The sequence below is a fragment of the Saccopteryx leptura genome, chromosome 13 (genome assembly GCF_036850995.1).
Source record: "Saccopteryx leptura isolate mSacLep1 chromosome 13, mSacLep1_pri_phased_curated, whole genome shotgun sequence".
Lineage (NCBI taxonomy): Eukaryota > Metazoa > Chordata > Mammalia > Chiroptera > Emballonuridae > Saccopteryx > Saccopteryx leptura.
This window is the reverse complement of record NC_089515.1, coordinates 10,390,678-10,412,859: the sequence shown is the minus strand read 5'-3', so window position 1 is coordinate 10,412,859 and position 22,182 is coordinate 10,390,678. Positions and strand designations below refer to the sequence as shown.

Genomic DNA, 22,182 nt, shown 5'->3' with positions numbered 1-22,182 from the left:
AAACAGTCATCTGTGGGTTATAGTTGTAACTTAAGTACTTAACTGTAAAGGGTTTTCTTAATTTGGTACCCAGGCCTCAAAACATTTCAAATATACTGCCTAAACATTTGCACCCCCTAGCTGTCATAATTCAAAAACATTGGATTTTATCTCTTTTTACATTCCTGTTATAAAAATTTGAGGCAGGTTTTATCCACATAGCCTAAAAAATACCTCAGAAACAAACTTCAATCTTACCCACCTGATTTGTTTACAAAATGCACTCACACACTTCGGCCTCAGGTCAGGCTCGTCACGTCCCATGCACACAACCCACACAAGAAAAGCAAATCAATTAAAAACAAAAGTCACAACTCTGTACACTATTTAAGCTGAACATCCAATTATAAATTGGTTCATTGAACTGTCTAAATAAGATGTTTTTGCAATCTTGTTTAAAAAATTCTTGGGCAAAATATATCTAATTTTAAAAAACACCCCAAGATTTTTAAAAAACACTTGTATTATACAATTTATAGAAACCTTGAAATGGTTTACAAGGTTTTAATCAAGGTATTTACATACCAAGTGATGTAAAGCAAAGGAAAAATAAAGCAAAAATAAAATAATAATAATTTCCAATGTCATTTTAAAACGTACTCTAATGCATCAAAGATTTGTATGAAATTAAAATTAAGGCTTTTTCTATATAGTAATTTGTATAATTTTAATTTTACATAGTAGCCAACCTTGGAAATGTCAGTCTTAAACATTCTTATCAATCCATTGCATTCAATGCAGTGGAGTGTGTTAAGTGTTACTTCAAATAATTACATTGCTACTTCTATGTTGAAGCATGCTTTTAAAACACTGTAGTTCATATTTACAATGTATATCATTTAAACTTCATGTAAAAGCACAAGTATGACTGTCTGACTTGAATACAAACACCATACTTGGAATTTCCCCCCCCAAATGAAATGTCATTTACTACAATTTAATAATTAACACTTTAAAAATGTGTCTTAATGTAGACCACCACCATTTGCTCAAGTAACTCAGACAATGCTGTTCCTTATTTAGGTTGCAAAATTTCTTGATCAGTCTGGCTTCAGTTTCTTTTAAGCATTAAGTAAATATTTCCTCCAAAGCGACTCCAAAACCATGCATTTCTTCTCCACATCACACTTTTTCCTGCTGACTGAATGTGGTCCACCTCAGGGCAGGGAAGGGGAGTATCAAGGTTCAGGAAGAACTTATATGTGATTCCCAGTTTTCCATCATCCTCCCCTTTTTTGCTCTTTTAAAAACAGTGAGTTAAAATACTGAACAGCAAGGTAAAAATGGAATAGTATCTAACAATCAAAATGTATTACCCACTTCTCTTATATCAAAATTTGTAGTCAGAATCGTCTTTATTGACTTTATTTTAGTTTTTGTACACAAAGAAAATCATGTTCATATCCATCATGAACAAAAACTTAAAAAGGCAGAACTAGAAGACATGTGTCCTTCACCAAAGCAAAGCTGTGCTAAAGGCTCCAAACATTTCAATTTTTAAAATAAATATTTTCATTTTCCGATGTCTACTTCCATGTCTTCAGAGTGTCACAGGAAACTGAAGCTATCATGAATTACAATTTTGTTTAGAGTCCCAGCTCACTGTGTTTGGTAACTTGCCATACCATATCCAGCTTGGTTAGGAGGAGGTATTACAGGGGGGGGAGCTTGTCCTTGGGGAGGCTGAGCACCAAATCCACCCATCCAAGCAGCAGAAGGTGGTTGACTTGGAAGGAAAAAACAAAATCTTCAGCAAACACAAAGGAAAAACTATCTATATAGTTATACAAAAATCAGACAGAACCAAACCACAGAACAGACAACAAGAAACCAAAAAACTTACAACAGAGAGCAAAGAAACAAATGATATGTAGCTATATATGTAGAAGACATATTAGTCTTGTTTCTTTTAATGTTTTTTTTTTCCTGATTGATTGATTTTAGAGAGACAGAGAAAGGAAGTGAGAAAGAGACATAGAAAAGCATTCATTTGTTGTTCCACTTAGTTGTGCATTCATTGGTCGCTTCCCATGACCGGGGATCAAACCTGCAACCTTGGTGTTTTGAGATGACACTCTTAACTTACTGAGCTAATTGGTCAGGGCCAGTCTTAAATTTTTGTTAAGATAGTAACCACACTTAACACAATGACTTCTCTGAAGAGTATCTCAAAACCAATTTTTAAAAAATTGACAAATGATTCAACACATCAACTACCTATCATATAATGCACATGGTATATAAATTTACAAGAAATTTTAAAAACATAAGTTCACGTTGGAAAGAGAAGAAGGAATGAGTGGAGGAAGATAAAGGTCCAGGCTGGCCTAAAAGTACAAAGGACCAGCCTACTCTATCAATAAAGAAAAAAAACAACAAGCTACCTTTTTTATCAGATGGACTTCTCACACAAGCCAACAGGTATAAATCATTAAATTTCTCAACATATCTAGACAAAGGTCTTTTCCATGCAAAAATAAACAAGTAGATAAAATAGAATGTTAGAAATGTGAATCAAATTCTACCAACTGCTTACAGAGATAGGACACAAAATTTTAGCTTCATAAATCACTTTTCATAATGTTCCTAATGTACATATAATTCCAAAGAGTTCAATGTATTTAATTTAAGTAGATTCTCCCTCAGCCCTGACTGGATAGTTCAGTTGGTTATAGCATCATCTTGATACACCAAGGTTGTGAGTTCGATCCCTGGTCAGGGCACATACAAGACACAACCAATGAATGCATGAATAAGTGGAACGACAAACTGATGTCTCTCTCTCTCTCTCTCTCTAAATCAGTAAGTAAACAAAAATTAAAGTTAAGCACAAAATACATTTTTTAAAATTTAAAAATAAATCGATTCTCCCTAGGAAAACATAGTTTTTTATTTATGTCAAAACCACATCTGTTTCTACACTGGAGAAACTTACTCTACTCCAAATCCTTGCTGGTTCCACGGCTGCCCGTAGACGCCATAGGGCGGCACCTGCCACCCGTTTGCCATGTACTGTCCGTACTGCTGTGGGTTTCCATACACTTGGCTCCACTGGCCCCACTGACTATAGTCGACCTAGGAAAAAGCAAATTACCGTTTTAGGGAACAAGTAAGAAAAACAGTATTTGAAGAAAGTGGGAGGCAAGGAAGAGAAAAACTAAGTAAGCACCCTTATGTGAATAGGACTCTGTTAGTTATCATTGTCTAAGTTTATTGGGGTGGTGACACCTGTGAAAAGAAAGTATTAAGATTCAGTTAATACCACAAAATAATCACTTTTGAAATAGCATTAATAATATTAACTGAAAGCAGATGTATGCTTTATTTTTTTATCTCACGATTTCTAAAGCTTTTACGTAGAAATGCAAGATAGAAACCCTAGAAAGTGCTATGAAAAATCGAATTACCTGTTGGAAGTTTTTAGTCATATCAGGAGATTCTTTACCCCAATAGCATTTAACGACATGTCCTTCGATTGTGGTACCATTCACTGAAACAATGGCATGGGCCGCACTTTCATGGGTTGAAAATCTAAGAGAAAAAGCTAGTAAGTCCTTCTTTTTTTTTTTTTTGTATTTTTCCAAAGTCAGAAACAGGGAGGCAGAGAGACAGACTCCCTCGTGTGCCTGACCAGGACCCTCCTGGCATTCCCACCAGGGGGCGATCCTCTGCCAATCTGGAGCATTGGTCCACTGCGGCAGGAGCCATTCTAGCACCTGAGGTGGAGGCCATGGAGCCATCAGTGCCCCGGCCAACTTTGCTCCAATGGAGCCTCGGCTGCGGGAGGGGAAGAGACAGAGAGGAAGGAGAGGGGGGAGGGGTGGAGAAGCAGATGGGCGCTTCTCCTGTGTGCCCTGGGTGGAAATTGAACTCGGGACTTCCACATGCTGGGCCGACTCTCTACCACTGAACTAACCAGCCAGGGCCTTTTTGTCCTTTTTTAATAACTTAACACAGTAAATAATAGAGACACTCATTAGTTTACAAGTGTCAACATGGTATTGGTATTCTAGAGTACATTACACAGGTAGTTTAAAGTTCTACATTGCAAAGAGGTACTAAAATAACAAACTCTGATACCTGGGGGGATCAAATAATATAACTGAAAAGGAATGGATCAAATATAAGACTAATAATATTACAGGAGGAAATTTACCTGACAAATGAATAGCCCTTCTCTGGAAAAACTCTTATTTCCATGATTTGTCCAAATGGTGAGAATGTCTGTCTCATAAGCTGATCTGGAAAACAAACAAACATATAAACAGACAATTTAAGTCTCATGTTTATCACGTAATTGGTACTGATAGTGATCCAACTCCACAGAGAAGGGGGTTAGAAAACCAAACACTGTACCTGTTAACCCAGAAGCAATCCCTCCACAGTACACAGTGCAATTTTTTGGACTTGACTGGTTTACTACATCTTCAAATCTCAACTGCTTAGTGTTATCTACGTACACACAGAAAACAAAAATGTTGATAGCGGTACAATGTTATGCAATTAATTACTATATTTCATTAAGATATGCCTCATTCGGGAGAAAATGGGGAGTTTTTTTCCTAGACACTATAATTTGATCTGTAGTATCAGCTGGCTCACAGCTCCAAATACACTTATATCAAATCCCAATTCTTTTCAGATAATCATACTCAAGATGAAATGAGTCTTGTAATGCTAATAAAATTTTTAGGAAAAAAAGACTATACTAATACATGCTTTAGTGAAGTATCCATAATTTTACTGTATACAGGATACATATCTTACTTTCTTGTGTACTTTTAGGTGCTGGTGGTTTGCGTGTGGCCCAATTGGTTCTGATTTGACGACCACCCAACCACTGACCACCCATATGCACAATTGCATTTTCTGCATCCTATGGAGAAAAAAGAGAAAGAAAAGAGCAATTATGAATAAAAGATAGTGGTACAGAAGACACAGTAAAATGAAATAAATGGCAGCAGTGCTGGAGCTAATAAATCTTATTAGTAAATGGATCCACTAACCATCCTAAACAAAACTGAACTAAGATCACAAGAAAATCACTTCAATTGAGTGACTTATAAAAGCTATTATTATTTATAGATTTCAAAATATGAGGAAAGCATTAGGCACCAGGGAAACTGATAATTCAAATATTACAAGAAAAAAATCATACTTTCATTGATCATTTAAAAAAACCCAAAAAACGTAGAAATCCTACAAGGTTATTTTCAAATATCTTAATTTTATGGAAAACTTTTAACTTTTACTGAATATATAAAATCTCTAATGTTACGGTCTAAATCATCTACCTTGTAAATTTACATTCTAGTAGCAATGGATTATAACTATAATACTAGATTAAAACTCATTTTAAGACAGAAGACTTCTGCATTGTTGTAGAATGCTGTAAAATGTCTGCCAATAAAAAATGAGTTTAGATTCTCAGAATTAATGTGAATTTGCAGTGAATCTAAGCAAAGAAAGTATACGACTCCTGCCCTTTATCTTACTGTTCCAATAAAATGCAGGGAACTTAAGTTGCTGACACTGATCTAACACACCACTAGCAAAGCCCACTTTATCATCTGATGTTACAGTTAATGCAAATGCTCTGATATTTAGGTACCTCTTTCTTAAAGAGTACACGGAAAAATCAAGATGAGTTGCTTTAATGTTCATTTACTTTATTTGCTGGGGCATTAATATTCCAGCTACAAAAGTATGAATAATTAAAGTTACAACTGAGATTTTCATGATTCCGACTAAATATACTTTAACATCCCTCCAGTCAGAGAGCACCGATCTGTCCTGATCTTCAGCTCTAACTCTCACAGGTTCAGCCTCCCTTCACCTTTACCAATGTATATATAAACACAGCTTTAATACTCTCCTTATAATCAGCCTGTCAGTACTCCAGCTAACTTCACGGTTATGAAAAAAGAATAAATTATACTGTTATTATACACACAGAATAACATCAAAGCTATGTTTGTAGCTACCATCTAAGTTTTAGATTAATTAATGACTAAATTTTGTATTGACTTTAGATTTGAGTTGAAAGAACATACCAATTTGTTATAAAAAGATACAAAACCGTAGCCTTTGGATTTCCCAGTCGCCATGTCTTTAACTACTCGGGCGTCCCTGTGAAGAGAAGCACCGCTAAATGAGGGAAGTAAGAGTCATCCTCAAAATAAAAACTAAAAGGAACCACACACACTGTATTGTGAGCATTTTTTTAAATAAAATTTCAGTTAGCCCTAATTAACTACAACCATTCCTGAACTTTCCCTAACGCTTCTTTACCTGTTAGAAAAAAGCAGTAGGACAAAAACATGTAATAAACATGCAACCTAATCAAATAGCCTGTGCTTTCTAAACTAAATACTCAAATCTGAAGATTAATAGGAACAATAGTTTCCTTTTCTACTATTCTATTGGCTAGTGTCCTCTAAGGTTTACTGATTCTATAAATTACTGTAACAATGCTAACTACTTTACCATGCAATCTCTAAATAGTTAAATGTTTTCTGCCTAGTGATACAAAATATATGAAATATTAAAAAATTGAAAAAGAGGAAAAAATAGGAATTAAAAAGGCATACATGGCCTGTTAACAGATTTCTTTATTTTTCTTGGTCAATTCTCTATCATCATTTTGGAGTTTGGGCAGCTGTAAATTTTGAAAAATTGACATTTTCAGAAATTTAAGAAAGGAGAATAAAAAACTAACAACAATGCTAAGCACACCAGTACGAAAACAACAAATTTACACAGAAATTTTAGTGAGTAAGTTAAAATGATTGGAAATATAGAACTCCACTGAATATAGAATGTTAAAATGTAAATACTAAAATATGTATATATAAATAATGTATAATAAGAATAAATAGAAATGAGAAAAAAATCTACAACTGAGTTCCAGTGTGCACAGTTCCTTGCAGTTAGCCTTCAAGATCCTGTCCATTCTTATGAGCAATTCTGCAAAATAACCAGAATGCTATTACTTTTAATTGTGACTTGGACTTTAGAAAAACTGCAGGTCTCAGGTATAAATAAAGATCGAAAACAGCAACCTGTATTACTTTTTATACTGATTTTTAAAACAGTACTACTTACCACATTTATAGATTAAAAAGCAAAGCAAATATCAAAACAGAAAATTAAGAATTAAATTTTTCTTTCAAATAAATCTATAGAACAACAAATTATATACAGAAAAATATTGTTGTTCTTAGTTGAAACATACTTCTATAAAGTAACACTAAAACGTTTAATTTCAATCTATAGGAAATACATAAAATAAATACATTTTAATCAGAAAGATAAATTATAACATTTTATAAAATTGTAATCACTTTTAATTTTCCAATATATCTGATCATATAACACACAGTGAAATTTGAGCATAAACTGTTAAAAATCAAACCACATTTGGGCCCTAACTAGCAGAATAAATACCACCACCACCAACAAAAACCCCCAAACTACTAATTAATCCCAAATTTATGGCTCAGACATTGAAACATTTTAATACTATAATAGTACTATTTTTCATCTAAAATATTAAAATACATTTATCATTATAATTAAACATACGCATTTTCAAATTAACCACAAAACATAAAGAATTTATTTCCCCCACTTATAAAAAATTTAATACACAGCATAAATCACATTTATTTTTAGTTAACGCATTATCTTTTAAAACCACCAAATATTGAAAACATTTGACAAAAAGCTGGACTTTATAATAGGTTTTACCACCCAAACATCTGCTTTAAAGATAACAAACAGAATTACTTAAAATTTTTAAACATATTATCACAGGATTAGATAAAAACAAGACCCCAAAACATTAAAATGACATTAACATTTTCAACATCTACTAATCAAAAAAAAAAATAAAAAAAAAAATCACACTGACTAGGGAAAGAAGATCTTAATTCTGATATAAGTTAATTATATACAACAATTATGCCTATCACTATCGAGTATAGTATTGATTGTGACACTTACGATATTTTACCAAAGGGGGCAAATGCTGATTTGATATCTTCTGTTGTAATTTCTGGACTCAAATCCCCAACAAACACATGGAAGTGATCTGAAATCAAAGCATTTGGTAATCAAATACTTAAGTCAGCAACTACACATTCTAGAGGCAACACTAGGGAAGGAAAACCCTCTTTAAGCCGATTGTGCGCCAGGATAATTTCAGAACTCTTCCACAGTGAAACGTGTAGAAGTACTTACTGGAAGTATCTTTTTTCTGGCTACTTGGTGTTGTTGCCCAGTTTACTTTGACCTCCTAAAAATAAAGATTATATTTAATACAATTATTAGACATGTCATTAAAAATCAAAACACCACTTACTAAATCATTTATCATGCAGGAAAATTTTTAAAAAAGCATTAGGCTGAATAAAGCAAAACTATCACTCAGCAGAGCTGAATATTCATTTAAAAACTTGCTAAGAGAGAGTGCAAACTGAATTTGACATGCAAATACATATACTCATTAGGTGCCATCACCCTAGTCTCTTACCTTTCCCAAAATTTTTCTCCCATTCATAGCAGCTAATGCAGCAGCTGCATCTCTGTGTTCATAAAATTCCACAAAGCAATATGGGTCATTGCTTGTATGCTGCAAAACAGAAAATCCAACAGAAGAGTTGACCCTTCTGCTATCGGGTTGCTGAGAAGAAAATCCAGGAAAAAACATTACTGATAGCTAGGAATGTACAGGTGAGATTGCATAAGCTTATGAAAGCCTAACACTTTATAAATAAGATTTATAGCTATGCCTGACTGTCCACCTCAGGATACTGCTGTATTCCAACAGAACTGTCAGAGCAGCGTGGAAGCATGACTCTCAGTGTTAAATCCAAACACAGAATTCTGGTGAGATGACACAATAGAAGGCTGTCTGAGACCAGACAGAGCCTCAGGTTCATATCTGATGGGTAAGGACTACTTCCTTATCATTGTTTTCAAAAGGATAAATTCTCTTTATGTACCTCAATCCTTCATTAACTGTAGCCCATGACTATAAAAAATACAGAAATGAACCGACTTGACAAACTTCACTCCTGATCGAAGCTAGTATTAACACTATATATGAGACAAAATTTTGTATTTCTTTCATAAATAATAAAAGAATGAGAATAAAAATAGGAAAAGTTCAGATTTATAACCAGCAATTAAAGGAATTCCCCATCTTTCAAAATATTCTAATGTACTGGAGACTCTACATACTTTTGAATTTGGTCATTAAAGACCAAAAAAATAAGCTAGTGATCAAGAAAAAAATTTCTAAAACTATCTTTGAATAAAGCATTTCAGGACAAAGCTATAATTTTATATCACAAAAACACTAATAAAAAATCTTTATTAAATATATTCTACAACATTATGTTTGATAGCAGTTGACAATAGGTATTTATAAAAACAGTGAGAAAGTAGTACTACCTAATTACAGTAGCTCTTATTACCTAACAACCTAAATCAAAGTAAAACTTATAAAACTGCAGCCTATATTGGAGTTACATACTATATGAGTATATTTTTTATTTAAGGTTAAAAACATTCATCACATCACTGTTCAGCGTAAAATGCCCTAAAAATATTTAAAATTTAAAATATGGAATTCTAGTTGCACTTACAAAGTAAAAAATACCACATAAAATAAAGATCTTTTCAACAACCACTGTTTTTCATCCCAGGAAAGTTTTAGAAGAAAAATCCAAAATAAGACATCTAAAACAACAGTGGCAAAGCAACCTGAGGCATTTTTCCTTGCGGGGGGGGGGGGGGGGGGGAGTGTGATCATTAATACTGACAAGAAAACTATGGGCTCCCATACAAAATCCTACTGCGGTAGCCACACTATTCTTAAGAGGCAGAGAAAGAAAATGAGGAAAAAGTCTCCAAATAAAAATAAGCACTTCAATTCCTCTTGTAAAAAAAGTTAACATATTCTAGTAACATTCACTAAAGAAAGAATCTTGAAGGTAAATAATAAGCTAAAACTGTGCTAGTTGATTTCCCCTTTTAGTTCTACCTTCTCTGCTTAAGAAAACACTGACTAATTGTAGTAAAACATGCGTCCAATGGTAGATCTACAACAGGTGTTAGTAAACTAGTCTACTTATGCACAGGGACCTCAAGTTTCACTGAGCAAGTAGCAGGCCAGACACCATTCAGCGTGTGTACGTGTACACACACACACAAACACACACACATGTACGTATTCATGTCACACTGCATTTCATCTCATTTAAGACCCCAGTGATCTGTCACATCCTAGCTGTCAGATGCATTAAAAAAATTTTAATGTTTGCTTTAGAATGGATAATATACATTTATTATAGTATATAAGGAAAGCTAGAATTTAAATAAACAAGAGCGAAAGTACAAAAATCATTATACTAAGGAAAAGAAAGGATTTTCCATATGCTGAAATGAAATGCATGAAAAACATAAAAAGGCCTAGACAGTCTACTAGAGTCCATGCCCTCTGGAAGCTTTCCGCTTACACCACTCCCAAGTAACACTGAAAATCAAATGTGTCCTTAATTACTGCTGTCACCAATTTTTGTTGGGTGACATAAAGGTCAAGACAGAGAAATACAACTATTTACAGTTCAAGTTGGAAGCTGTAGCACATTAGATATTTTGAAACTTCATTTCCAATCCCTCTATCCCTCAAATGGCTGTATGTGCAGGTTTATAAAAAATACACTTCAAATCTTTATCAAATGTGTCACAGAAACCTTCTAGTGACTCTTTCCACTTTTCCACATCCCATTCTCTCCTAAAACCATTCCAGATGGCTTCCAACCCAACCAAGCCACTGAAACTTCATGTTGAACTCACCCATGATCTCTCCGCCACTTCTGTGACCCCTTTTCTGTCCTTATCTTGACTTTCAGTAGAATTCAAAACAGCTGACATCTCTTCCCCCCTCTAAATAGTCTTCTTTGGACCCGACTAGACTCGATTTCTCTGGTTCCTCATTGGGGGGGGGGGGATCTTTCAAAAGGTAGTTCTCCCTCCTTAACACCGACTCTTAATGTCTAGTGTTGAGATGCTGCAGGGCCTGTCTCCTCTTCTCTGTCAGCACTCTCTCTAGATCTAGGAACGGGATGCCAGCTGGTCCCGTGGATTTGGTCTCAAATACTCCTGCAAGCTAGTATCATCAGCACTGGGCTCTCCAGAGTTCCCAACTAATTTACCCGATGGCCTACACATGATGTCTGTTTAGCTGTCTGATGCACCTCTTAAAGTTAGCACTGCCAGACAGAGCTTTTGAGTCACACTACTCCCCATCCACCCAGTGCCCTCCTCAGTGTGCCCATTTTAGCAGATAAACAGCAGTACCATCCATTTAATTGCACAACAAGAATCTTAAGTCATCCTTAATGTCTTCTTTTCTATCACGTTCCACAGCCAACTGAGTCCCATTGTATCTACCTCCAAAATATATCCCAAATGTACACACCTCATTTCTACCGCTATCAGTATGAAAAACAAGGCCACATCACCTCTTACCCTGGACTGATGAAATAAACCCAGCTGGTTTCCCTCCAGCCTCTTTTGTCCCCTACAATCCATTCTCCACACCACAGTCATTCTCCAAATAGAGTAATTTAAAAATACAAATCGGAATACTTTAACCTACTTAACCCCACTACAACCAGAGTAAAATGCAGTCTTTCTGTCCTAGCCTGTACTGCCCTGTTATCCCAAACCCTGCCTGTCTACCTCTTTATTTATTTATTTGTTTTTACAGAGACAGAGTCAGAGAGAGGGGTAGATAAGGACAGACAGACAGGAACGGAGAGAGATGAGAAGCATCAACCATCCGTTTTTCGTTGCAACACCTTAGTTGTTCATTGACTGCTTTCTCATATGTGCCTTGACCGTGGGCCTTCAGCGGACCAAGTAACCCCTTGCTCGAACCAGCGACCTTGGTTCCAAACTGGTGAGCTTTACTCAAACCAGATGAGCCCGCGCTCAAGCTGGCAACCTCAGGGTCTCGAACCTGGGTCCTCTGCATCCCAGTCTGACGCTCTATCCACTGCGCCATCGCCTGGTCAGGCGCCTGTCTACCTCTTTAGACTCACTTCCCTTCACTCAGCAGGCTCTGGCTAGCCTGGTCTTCAATTCCGCCAATATTCCAAGCTCATTACCAACTCAAGGCCTTTGTATTTGTCATGCCCACTGTTCCAGTTGTTAACAAAGATGGCACCATCTTATTGTTCCTGTCTCAGCTCAAAGAGGTGATCTCTTCCCTTACCACCTGGCCTATGTAGCACCAACCCTCCAATCAGCATCACAAAACTGTTTTATTCTCTTCATAGTCCTAGATTTGAATATTGTCTAGCACAAAATAAATTTTTAAAAAATATTTTAAAATTAATTTTTACAGAGAAGAGGGAGACAGAAAGGGAAACATGGATTTGTTGTTCCACTTACTTAAGCATTCACTGGCTGATTCTTGTATGTGCCCTGACTGGGGATCTAACCAACAACCTTGGCATGTTGGGATGATGCTCTAACCAACTGAGCTACCGGGCCAGGATGCACAAAATAATGAAAATGAATAAATAATCAGAGATAGGAACAAGAGGAAACAAAATATGCCAGAACATACTGATAATTATGATTAGTTAGGGAGAAAGATCAAAAGGCCAATTTGCTTTATAGGTTTCTTTGTTGTTTTTTTGTTTGTTTGTTTGTTTTACAGAGAGAGTCAGACAGAGGGATAGACAGAGACAGACAGACAGGAACGGAGAGATGAGAAGCATCAATCATTAGTTTTTCATTGCGCATTGCGACACCTTAGTTGTTCATTGATTGCTTTCTCATATGTGCCTTGACCGCGGGCCTTCAGCGGACCGAGTAACCCCTTGCTCAAGCCAGCGACCTTGGGTCCAAGCTGGTGAGCTTTGCTCAAACCAGATGAGCCCGTGCTCAAGCTGGCGACCTCGGGGTCTCGAACCTGGGTCCTTCCGCATCCCAGTCTGATGCTCTATCCACTGCGCCACCACCTGGTCAAGGTGCTTTACAGCACCTGTCTCAGGATAGAACACAAACTCCTCATGACAGCTCTGGCCCCTACCAAACACTCCTGTCTCCTGTCCCAGCCCCTCCGTGACTATCAATCCCATTGGAAATTCCAAGCATGCTATGATTTCTATCTTTTCCTCTCTTCCTCTCACAAGCACTTCCGCTCTGTCTACCAGACTAGATGAACATTCTTCTCTAAACCTGAAATCCCTTCTTCCTCAAATTCCTGTCTAGCCAGTTTCCATTACTATCCTTTTCCGTTTCACCCTAGACACTGCCTCCTCTAGAAGCGTCTCCACACCTAGACTGTCCTGGGACCTATGCTCTGCCCCCACAGCACTCGAAACTGCTTCCATAGCATTTATTATCCTGTATCCTTGGTACCTGTCACCTCCACTGCCTCCCCCTCATCAGACTGTAAAACTCCACGCAGCTAGAAACTGTCTTGTTCACCACTGTATCCCTCACACTTACCATAATATCTGGTACAGAGAAATTTTTTTAAAAAGTATTAAAAAAACAAAAAAACAAAAAGGAAGAGCTTGCCCTGTGGTGGCGCAGTGGATAAAAGCGTCAACCTGGAAAGCTGAGGCAACCGGTTCGAAATTTTGGGCTTGTCAAGGCATATACAGGAAGCAACTACTACAAATTGATGCTTCCCACTCCTCCCCCCCCCTTCTCTCAAATCAATAAGCAAAATCTTTTTAAAAAATTTAAAAAAGGAAGAGAATAAACAAACAAATCATTGGGCACTGCTATAGAGTCTTAACTAGGAAAGTATAAAAAGGTAGTTTTCTTTGGGAAAAAAGGAAACAAAATCATTATGCTAACAAGTTCGATTCCTCTCTGTAACAGGCCGTGTGGCCATTAGTACTTACTAAAAACACAAGCTGCACGCGCTGCACTGTACACAGAATAACCCAGTGCCCGCTCGTCTGCTCCTAAATGTAAATGTATACTCTCTGAATCAGTAACATTCTTGTTGAACCGTATGAAATAGCATCTACTTTTTCCACAATCTGAGGTAAACTGTAACGCTTTTTTTACAAGCAGGAATGAAGAATGACCATTTGAGAATAACAGCACAGGAACTTTGTCCTCGCAAATAAAGCTCCATTCCAAACCGTTTGTCAGCCTGATCAAAGTAGTGTTAACACAACAAACATGACTCACTCTGTCAGAATAACATGGAGCTTAACATGGAATTTTAAATGATACTAATCAACTCATGTATCTCAAAACATTAAACACCATGCTAACTGTCAGCTCCCGGACCTGGGAAGCTCTTACCTCTGTGATCATCTTACAGCTTTTACAGGGTCCAATCTGACTGAATAACTGAAGAATAAGGACTTCTGTCACATCTCTGGAGAGGTTACCTACATATCTGGATGAGAAGAAGGAGAAAAAATCAGCAGTTTTCTTTCAGCTCTGACTCTAACCTGTTGTCATTTAACTCAGCACCTTTTAGTTCATTTTAAGTTCCTCTGTCTTCAATAAAATTTTTCCAATTAAGCCTAACCCTATAAAGGTAAAATTAACCCTTATTTAGGAAAACACAATTTTTTAGACCACTAAGTACCACTTCAAAAGACTACAACTTCTGGATGTGAAACATGATTCAAAAATAATGTGTAATACACACACAATTACCAATTCATCAAAATACCTGATTACAAAGGGATATCCCTTCACATTAGATATAAGGAATAGAACATGAGTTTATTTTAGACCTCCAAAGCAATTACATGAACAAAAAAACAAAATTAAAGTTCTAGCAAAACACAGAGAAATCAGAGGGCTGTGTTTTGTCTTGCTAAATAACACTGTTATTGATGTTATGCTTTCACTGTTTTGTTTTAGAAGAGCAAGGTAAAACAATAAAACTTCCTAGCCTTAAACACACCAAAACCAACAAAATATATATTTATGTAGATAGTGCAAATATAAAGACTTTAGAAATTCAGAGAAAATTTATACAAATATAAGTATACTTTTGACCATGCATATTTTAAAAATTGGTTTTTTAAAAATTTATATATATTGAATGTTATTTTATACAAGAAAATTATAACAAATTAAAAAAAAATTTTTTTAAGGAAAAAAAGAACACCACCACCCAGAGATGGCTATGTTGGTTTATTTTATACCATGGATTTATTTATTAAAATTTGTATTTATTGATTTTAGAGAGAGGAAGGGAGAGGGGAAGGGAAAGGGGGGAGGGAGAAGGAGGAGAGGGAGAGAGGGATAAGAGAGGGGGGAGAGAGGCAGAAGAGAGGGGGGAGAAAGAAACATCATCTGGTTCCTGTATGTGGGGACCGAGTCAGCGACCTCTATATATCTGGACAAGGCTCTAACCAACCAAGCTATTCAGCCAGGGCTGTCCATGGATTTATTTTAGTTTAGCTTACTTAATTGTCAAACTTATCTTTCTGGTAGTCAGTGTATAAATTCCTAAAATTTGTCTGTTGTGAACCTCATCAGGTAAACAACATTTATAAAACTTAACAGTTTCATTAACACAGAAAGTGAATATACACACACACACTTTTTTTGAAAGAGAGACAGGGAGAGGGAGGGAGAAGGAGACAGGGACAGACAGACAGGAAGGGAGAAAGATGAGAAGCATCAACTCATAGCTGCGGCACTTTAATTGTACATTGATTGCCTTCTCCTATGTGCCTTGAGTGGGGGGCTCCAGCCAAGCCAGTGACCCCTTGCTCAAGCCAGCAACCATGGGGTCATGTCTATGACCCCGCACTCAAGCCGGTGAGCCCCTGCTCAAGCCAATGACCTCAGGGTTTCGAACCTGGGTCCTCAGCGTCCCAGGCCAACACTCCATCCACTGCACCACTGCCTGGTTAAGCGATTTAGGTTCTTATATTTTCCAATTTGTAACATCTGGAAACTTAGTACTGAGACCAAACTAAGCTTTGTATCTATTACCATATTAAATACATAACTGCTTTAAGATGGAATGCTTTGAAAGGGAAAAGCAGACTGAAAAAGAATACATGTAATAAAGAAAATTATCTGATTAGGAATGAATAGCAATTTTCCAGTTCAGCTAAGAATTTCAATGTAATGGGTACTAATATTTTTAATTTACGTGCTCTAAACCTGTTATTAAATATCCGACTAAATCAGTGACAAGTTGGTTTAGTTCCACCCATGCCACCTTTTCCTCACAATTAAAGTAGAACAGACCCATTGGTAGGCCACACAGTGACACAGTTTTCCAGCAGTAGTGAAAGGGTTTAGGATTATGAGTTAGCCAGACAAGTGCCTGTCCCTTTTTAACTCATAAGGGTTTGTGAAGCAAACATGCATAGGATAATTTCTTTTTTATACACAGTAGACCTGTCCATAAAGTAAATTAAATAGTAACCCTGGTCGCCTAAGTGTTATACTCATCTAAAAGTGCTAGTGCTCTTATTTTTTAAGAGAATTGGCACAGCTAGAACTAATTTTCATATATTGAAGCTAGCCAGTAAAAAGTTAAAAGAGAATGATCATTTAAACAAATTTTAAATAGCTTTAAATTTGAATTGCAGTTTAAAACATTGATTTGTTCAGGAAAAACCACATGAGCATTAATTACCGTCCATACATAACAGTCACAGTTAAAGGTGTTACTGTTTTATGGGACTTTTATTTCAAGTCAATCTATTTTCAGTCAGATTTTGAAGAATTTCTAGAGGCACGTTTCAAGCACTGATGCCAAAGAGCAAAATGTTAATCTAAGTTTAGAATGGCATGAAATACATAAAATCCTAGTTTTAAGGTTTCCTAGTTTTCGAACATATCCACTAAAAGTTCTGTGGTAAGGCAACAAACTTCTTTCTGCTCTGGTTATGAAACTGTCAGCATATTCTAAAGTTCCAAGTGTTTAAATATAAAAATTCTACTTGAAGAACATATATAAAAGAACAGAAAGAGACAAATGCTCAAATGTTTGTACTCAGAGGTCAATTCAAAGAATAAACATTTAGGAAAATTCCAAAATGATTTTTAATTCAAGAAAAATGAAAAGGCATACCTTAGGTCTATTTTGTCTTCTAAGAACAGGAACTGTAGGAACTAAAGCATTACAAATGGAAAATGATGCCTTTATCCCTAACATCAGGGTTAAAATCCAGTTTGAGACTAGAAACTTGGCAGTTCCCCAGTAGACAAAAGTTCACATTGCCGAACAACTTCCTATGTCCCACTGGGCAGAACTTTAAGTTAAGAACATCACGCCTTTCAGAGAAAAGACCAACCACACTTTTTCAACTCTGATAAGAGTAACCCCAGGGCTGAAATTACCAGCACTTTTACAAACCATAGTGGCTGAAATTACCAGCACTTTTACAAACCATAGTGGAGACAAATTTCTATAATCAAATAACATTTTTGCTTTTGTTCTTGACAATTTCCTATATGAGGAGATTTTATAAATACCCTTCAATGGGCCTCTAATGAATTAATCTGTCAATATTCATTTTAGGTAGGAGGCAAGGTGCAGGAAGGGTGCAGGATGTACAACTGAATTGACCAACTACATGAGGGTTAAACATACACATACAATTTAAAGAAGCAGATAATATGACTAAGTTGATGAAGGGCTTAATTACAGCCACGATACAGCCAAATCCATGGTATAGCTAGTCATTTTTATAATGGGTTGAGAAGTATTTTCTGCTATTGCCTTTAGTCATGCAGATTATACTGTAAATCACTGGTTTATTTCCTCCTTTCGACTGAGTCTCTATCAGCCTTAAAGGATGGCACTGCATAACATGGTATAATCCCAGATCCACAATTCCTCCTCATTTTGGTGCATCAGATAGACGAAGAAAATAAACTACAACAGAACACCATTATATAGTAATTTAATGTTGTATTACAGATTTAGATATACCATGGCTCAAATCACTGCACTCACAGCTACCCACAATACATCTGAAATGTGGGTCTTACAAGGTAGGTGTCAGGCAGTCCAGTTCCAACACCAGTATTACATGGCATGATCTCATTTGTTTGGTTTTTTAGATCACAAGTTACCCAATGTATCTTACCCCAAAATAAATGTCAAATGAGAACAGGGAGCATCAGAAAACAGACCTTTAGAGCAACTATATGAAAAACTTTAGGCTCAACATCAAAGCAATTCTATACCGCTTTAAATACTATTAAATAAATTAGTAATACTGTAGGTAATGAATATTTAAAGACCTACCTAGGCTATAAACACCATATTGTTTTCTGATGATAGAACCATATGTCTTAGCTTGTGTGTGTCTGCAGGAAAAAAACCTCACTAGTAACACACAGGCATTTTAAAGAAACAGTTTAAGATAAGCTTTGTTAAGAGTACATTCTTTTAAAACATACTAGCCACTTATAAACCTAACCCATAGATCACACTGTAAAATAAAAGAAGTTCCATAAATAAAATGAAATCCTACTAGATATCAACCTTTAAAGTCATGTCAAAGTTTTCATTGCATTACTTTTATCTAAAGAAACCTTTTAAAATATAAAAAATAAACACTTTAAAAAACTACGCAGTTTTTTTTAAATCTGACCAAAACCAAAAAACAACCCAATTGTGAAATATCTACTTTTATCTCAAAATTTTACATTTGAAGGTTTTAAAATAGATATAAAATCTCCAGACAGCACCATGTAGGTATGGCAGTCATGTCTGCCTATAATTTAAATCAATCAGGACTTAAAAAAAAGTACTTATTATTAATTGAATGAATTGAATGAAAAGAAGTATAATCATTGTAAAATATTTGAATACCTCTTATTTTCCAGGCAGTGAACTAGGTGCTGCAGGGGTAAGACCTAGGAGGATGCAGAATTCATTGTCTAAAAAACACCCTTCCCATGAGAAGAGTGGGAGAAGGTAAAAGGAAGACAGAATAGTAAGCATGTACTGACATACACATACCCCAAAGCTCAAGACGTTTCCTTACTTCTGAGTATGCAGGTCACATTTTTAGACAACTGTAAATATAGATAACTTAAGTATGCTTCAGAGAAAGAACAGGAGATTGGAGAAGATAGAGGTAGAAAATAAGTGACAAAGAAGTTAGCTTATTAGTCTATTGAAGAAAGTCTCAGGTATGATGGGCATGAGACAAGGCAAATTCAGAGACAATTATATGAATTAAAAGTATTGAAACAGCATATTATTTAGCATGGCAAAAATAAGAATTTCTCTTCATAAAGACCAAATAAATACAGCTAATGAGAAATATGCCATGAGAACTTACTAATTAATTCAACAGCTATTATGATACAATGATGACATTTCAGATTTACAGATACAATGTAACTTTTTTTTCTTTGTTACAGGCTAGCTGGGCTCTAATTCCAGCTTTCCCAGATGCTTCTGTCAAAGTACACACTGCTAACTAAATACCAGGGCTTGGCTTCAACAGATGTTAAAGGACAAATTTCAGGTTTACCCCAGTTCTCTTTTCTGGGGAAAAATGTCAAAATGGAAGACAGAACAAAACAAATATAGAAGTTTCACTAAACAGACTTTTCATTCAAGCATTTGATGGCAAATACTTTAGTGAGACAGAGAAACAGGGATGAAAAAAGTGCAAGGCCCCCCTCCCCAAACAAAACACAAAACCTGTATCAATATCAAACAGATATCTGCTTTACTGATCGGACTTTTCCTGGGTGAGACTGAAGAGAAGCGAAATCTTTCCGAGTACCCATCCACCTTCATCTAGTCTCCCAAATGTAATTTGCCCATTAAACAGCAGAGCCAGGTGAACTAGGATCCTATCAAGCACACCAGGCGGAGGCAAGACAAAACAAAGCAGCGATCTGGCGCCTTGGACTCGAGGTAGGTGTGCTGAGCTTCCAGAGGCTGGGACAACCGAGGATGCCCAACTTAAACATTTAATTAGAGGTTACTCAGACTTTTTTTTTTTTTTTTTTTTTTTGCAGGAAAATGAAAGGAGTGCCACACTATCTGGAAAGAGTGCAAATGCTGAGTCATCACTCTTCATCAGGAAGGAAACTCGAATAAGCGGTTGGAAGATTAAATTCATTCATTAGCTTGGGCTTTAAGGGAAAAAAGAAACGGCAAGCTAGAAGAAAACGCGCTCAAAGGACACACAACGCATAGTGGATAAAAGGCATCATTTTATCCAATCTCGGGAGGTCTCGACACACAAACAGATTAAAAGGAGGTAACACCGAAAGGACAAAAGCAGTTGAACTGGCTGTCAGTTTAGCGTAGGTAGCGCTCAAAGTAAACTTCGTTATCCAAGAAGAGAAAGATGCTCCAGCCGCGAGAGGCATCTCTTTGGCACTTCAAAAGTAGCGGGCGCTGGGCGAGCGTCTCTGACAGCGTGGGCGGGGGCACGTGGGGGCAGAAGGAGAGTAGGGGCTCGAGCTGCAGAAGAGTGTCCCGCTTCTTCCGAGAGCTCAGCTTGGGAGAGGAGCCGGGAGTGACAGGAGCGGGGGACCCGCAGGGCGTGCGCGCTCCTTCCCCGCGGCCCGCCGGGGATGGGGATGCGGCTGCAGCCCCACCCCCAGTCCCACCCCCACAAGGCCCTGCCCCCGTGGGGACAGCTCCCGGCCCAGCCCAGGGCCCCTAAAGAAGAGGGAGAGCAGGAGTTCTCCCGGGCCTGTCAGCCTCTGCGGAGCAGAAACCCGACCCGGGAAAGGTGTGCAAAGAAGGGCGCGAGAGAACAAGATCGAAAACAAGCCCCAGGCCCCAGGAAGTGACTGTTGGGGGAAGGGAGGGCTTCCTTCCCAAGGAAAAGGGGACAAACGAGGAATGCACTTGGCGTCCGCACCACCCCGGCCAGGGAGCCGCCGAGAGTCCCGGCTTCGGCCCCGCTCTCCTACCCCCTCCCACAGCGTCCCGCGGTGCCCGGGCCTCTCGGCGCTTGGCACCCTCCATCTCGGGTACTCACAGAGTCCGGGGCTGCCCGTCGTCTTCCATCATGGTGGGTGCGACGGAGTGATCCCGGGACAAGGGGGAGGGCAGGGTTGGGGAGGGGAGGGGGTGGGGAGGAAGGGGAGGGGGGCTCCGGGCACCAGCTGGGGGCAGAGGAGAAGGCACCGAACCCTCCTCTTAGGCTCTCTCCCCCCAGCCCGCTCCGGACACTGCGCTCCAACCAGGAGGAGCAGGAGGAGCAGGAGGAGGAGGAGGATGAACAAAATGGCCGCTGCCACCAGCCAGGCAGGAAACGGGGCAGAGCGCAGGCGCGGCCCGCCAGGTCACGGCTGAGGCCAGCCGGCCACGGCCTGCACAGGGGATAACTGAGTGAGGGGAAAATCGGGCCGCCGAGGAAACCGTGTGTCCGGTCACGAGGGATCGCGTCGTCGCTACGCGCCTCCCAGGCGGCCGAAGCCCAGCCGGCCCAAGAAGAAATAGAGTAAGAAAAGAACCGCCGTGTAGCTGTAGTCTCTGGGAATTGTGGTCCTGGAAATGAGAGAGGGCAGCATTTCTCCAGAGGGCTTCTGGGACCTGTAGTTCAAAGGAGATGGCCGGCTTCCGCGCCTCGCCGGGACGCAAAGGAGAGACTTCTGGGTAGTGTAGTCGTACGTGAGGACGTGCGGCGACCAGGAAGTCGGCGTCCGGGGAGAGGAGGGGGCGAATAAAGGCGACGTTAAAGGGCAGGGAAACCAGGTGGAGAGAAACGTCCCGGACGTAAACTACAAATCCCAGAGCGCTTCGCGCTGGGGGCTGCCCGACGACTGTTCCAGGCATTTTCAGGCTCTTCAGTTGGCTCAGCCGGAGCTGCTGCTCCGCCTCTGTCCAGCCCGAGAGCGGTTTCTTCAACTGCGGCTCAGGCAGTACTGTGGCTCCGCGTGGTGTGCGAGCCGGTAGGTCTTCACCGATTTCTGTTCATCAGAACGGCCGGCCGGTCCTCAACCGTCGCCCTACGCGACGGGCCGGAGTAGCCGAGCGGACCTTGGGCCGGGGGTGAGCTGGGAGTTGCTCTCTACCGGGGACCCTCGGGCTTCCCAAGGGCCGACCTACCCTCTTATTTAATTCTTTGAGTGAAAAAAAAAAAAGAAAATCTTTGGGCGGAGAGGCGTGCGCTGACTTAAAGG

At 38.5% G+C, this 22,182-nt stretch overlaps 1 protein-coding gene across 7 annotated transcripts; it reads right to left on the bottom strand.

The window, feature by feature from the left end:
* Positions 1–1,375: 1,375 nt before the first annotated feature.
* Positions 1,376–21,548, bottom strand: TIAL1 (TIA1 cytotoxic granule associated RNA binding protein like 1). Of its 7 annotated transcripts, none has more exons than XM_066355820.1 (15): positions 21,036–21,099; positions 19,043–19,098; positions 18,893–18,936; positions 18,323–18,384; positions 14,389–14,485; positions 8,573–8,722; positions 8,281–8,335; positions 8,044–8,131; positions 6,093–6,168; positions 4,807–4,915; positions 4,396–4,491; positions 4,196–4,280; positions 3,447–3,570; positions 2,975–3,114; positions 1,376–1,765 (listed from the first exon to the last, which is right to left on the bottom strand). In XM_066355820.1, the coding sequence occupies exons 5-15, from the start codon at positions 14,398–14,400 to the stop codon at positions 1,639–1,641; spliced, it is 1,062 nt and encodes a 353-aa protein (XP_066211917.1). In that variant the 5' UTR covers positions 14,401–14,485; positions 18,323–18,384; positions 18,893–18,936; positions 19,043–19,098; positions 21,036–21,099; the 3' UTR covers positions 1,376–1,638. The 7 variants fall into 7 exon arrangements, with proteins under 7 accessions (XP_066211917.1, XP_066211920.1, XP_066211918.1 ...); XM_066355823.1 differs by having other exon boundaries at positions 8,573–8,671; positions 21,036–21,098; XM_066355821.1 differs by lacking the exons at positions 18,893–18,936; positions 19,043–19,098 and having other exon boundaries at positions 21,036–21,546.
* Between the last annotated feature and the right edge of the window lie 634 nt (positions 21,549–22,182).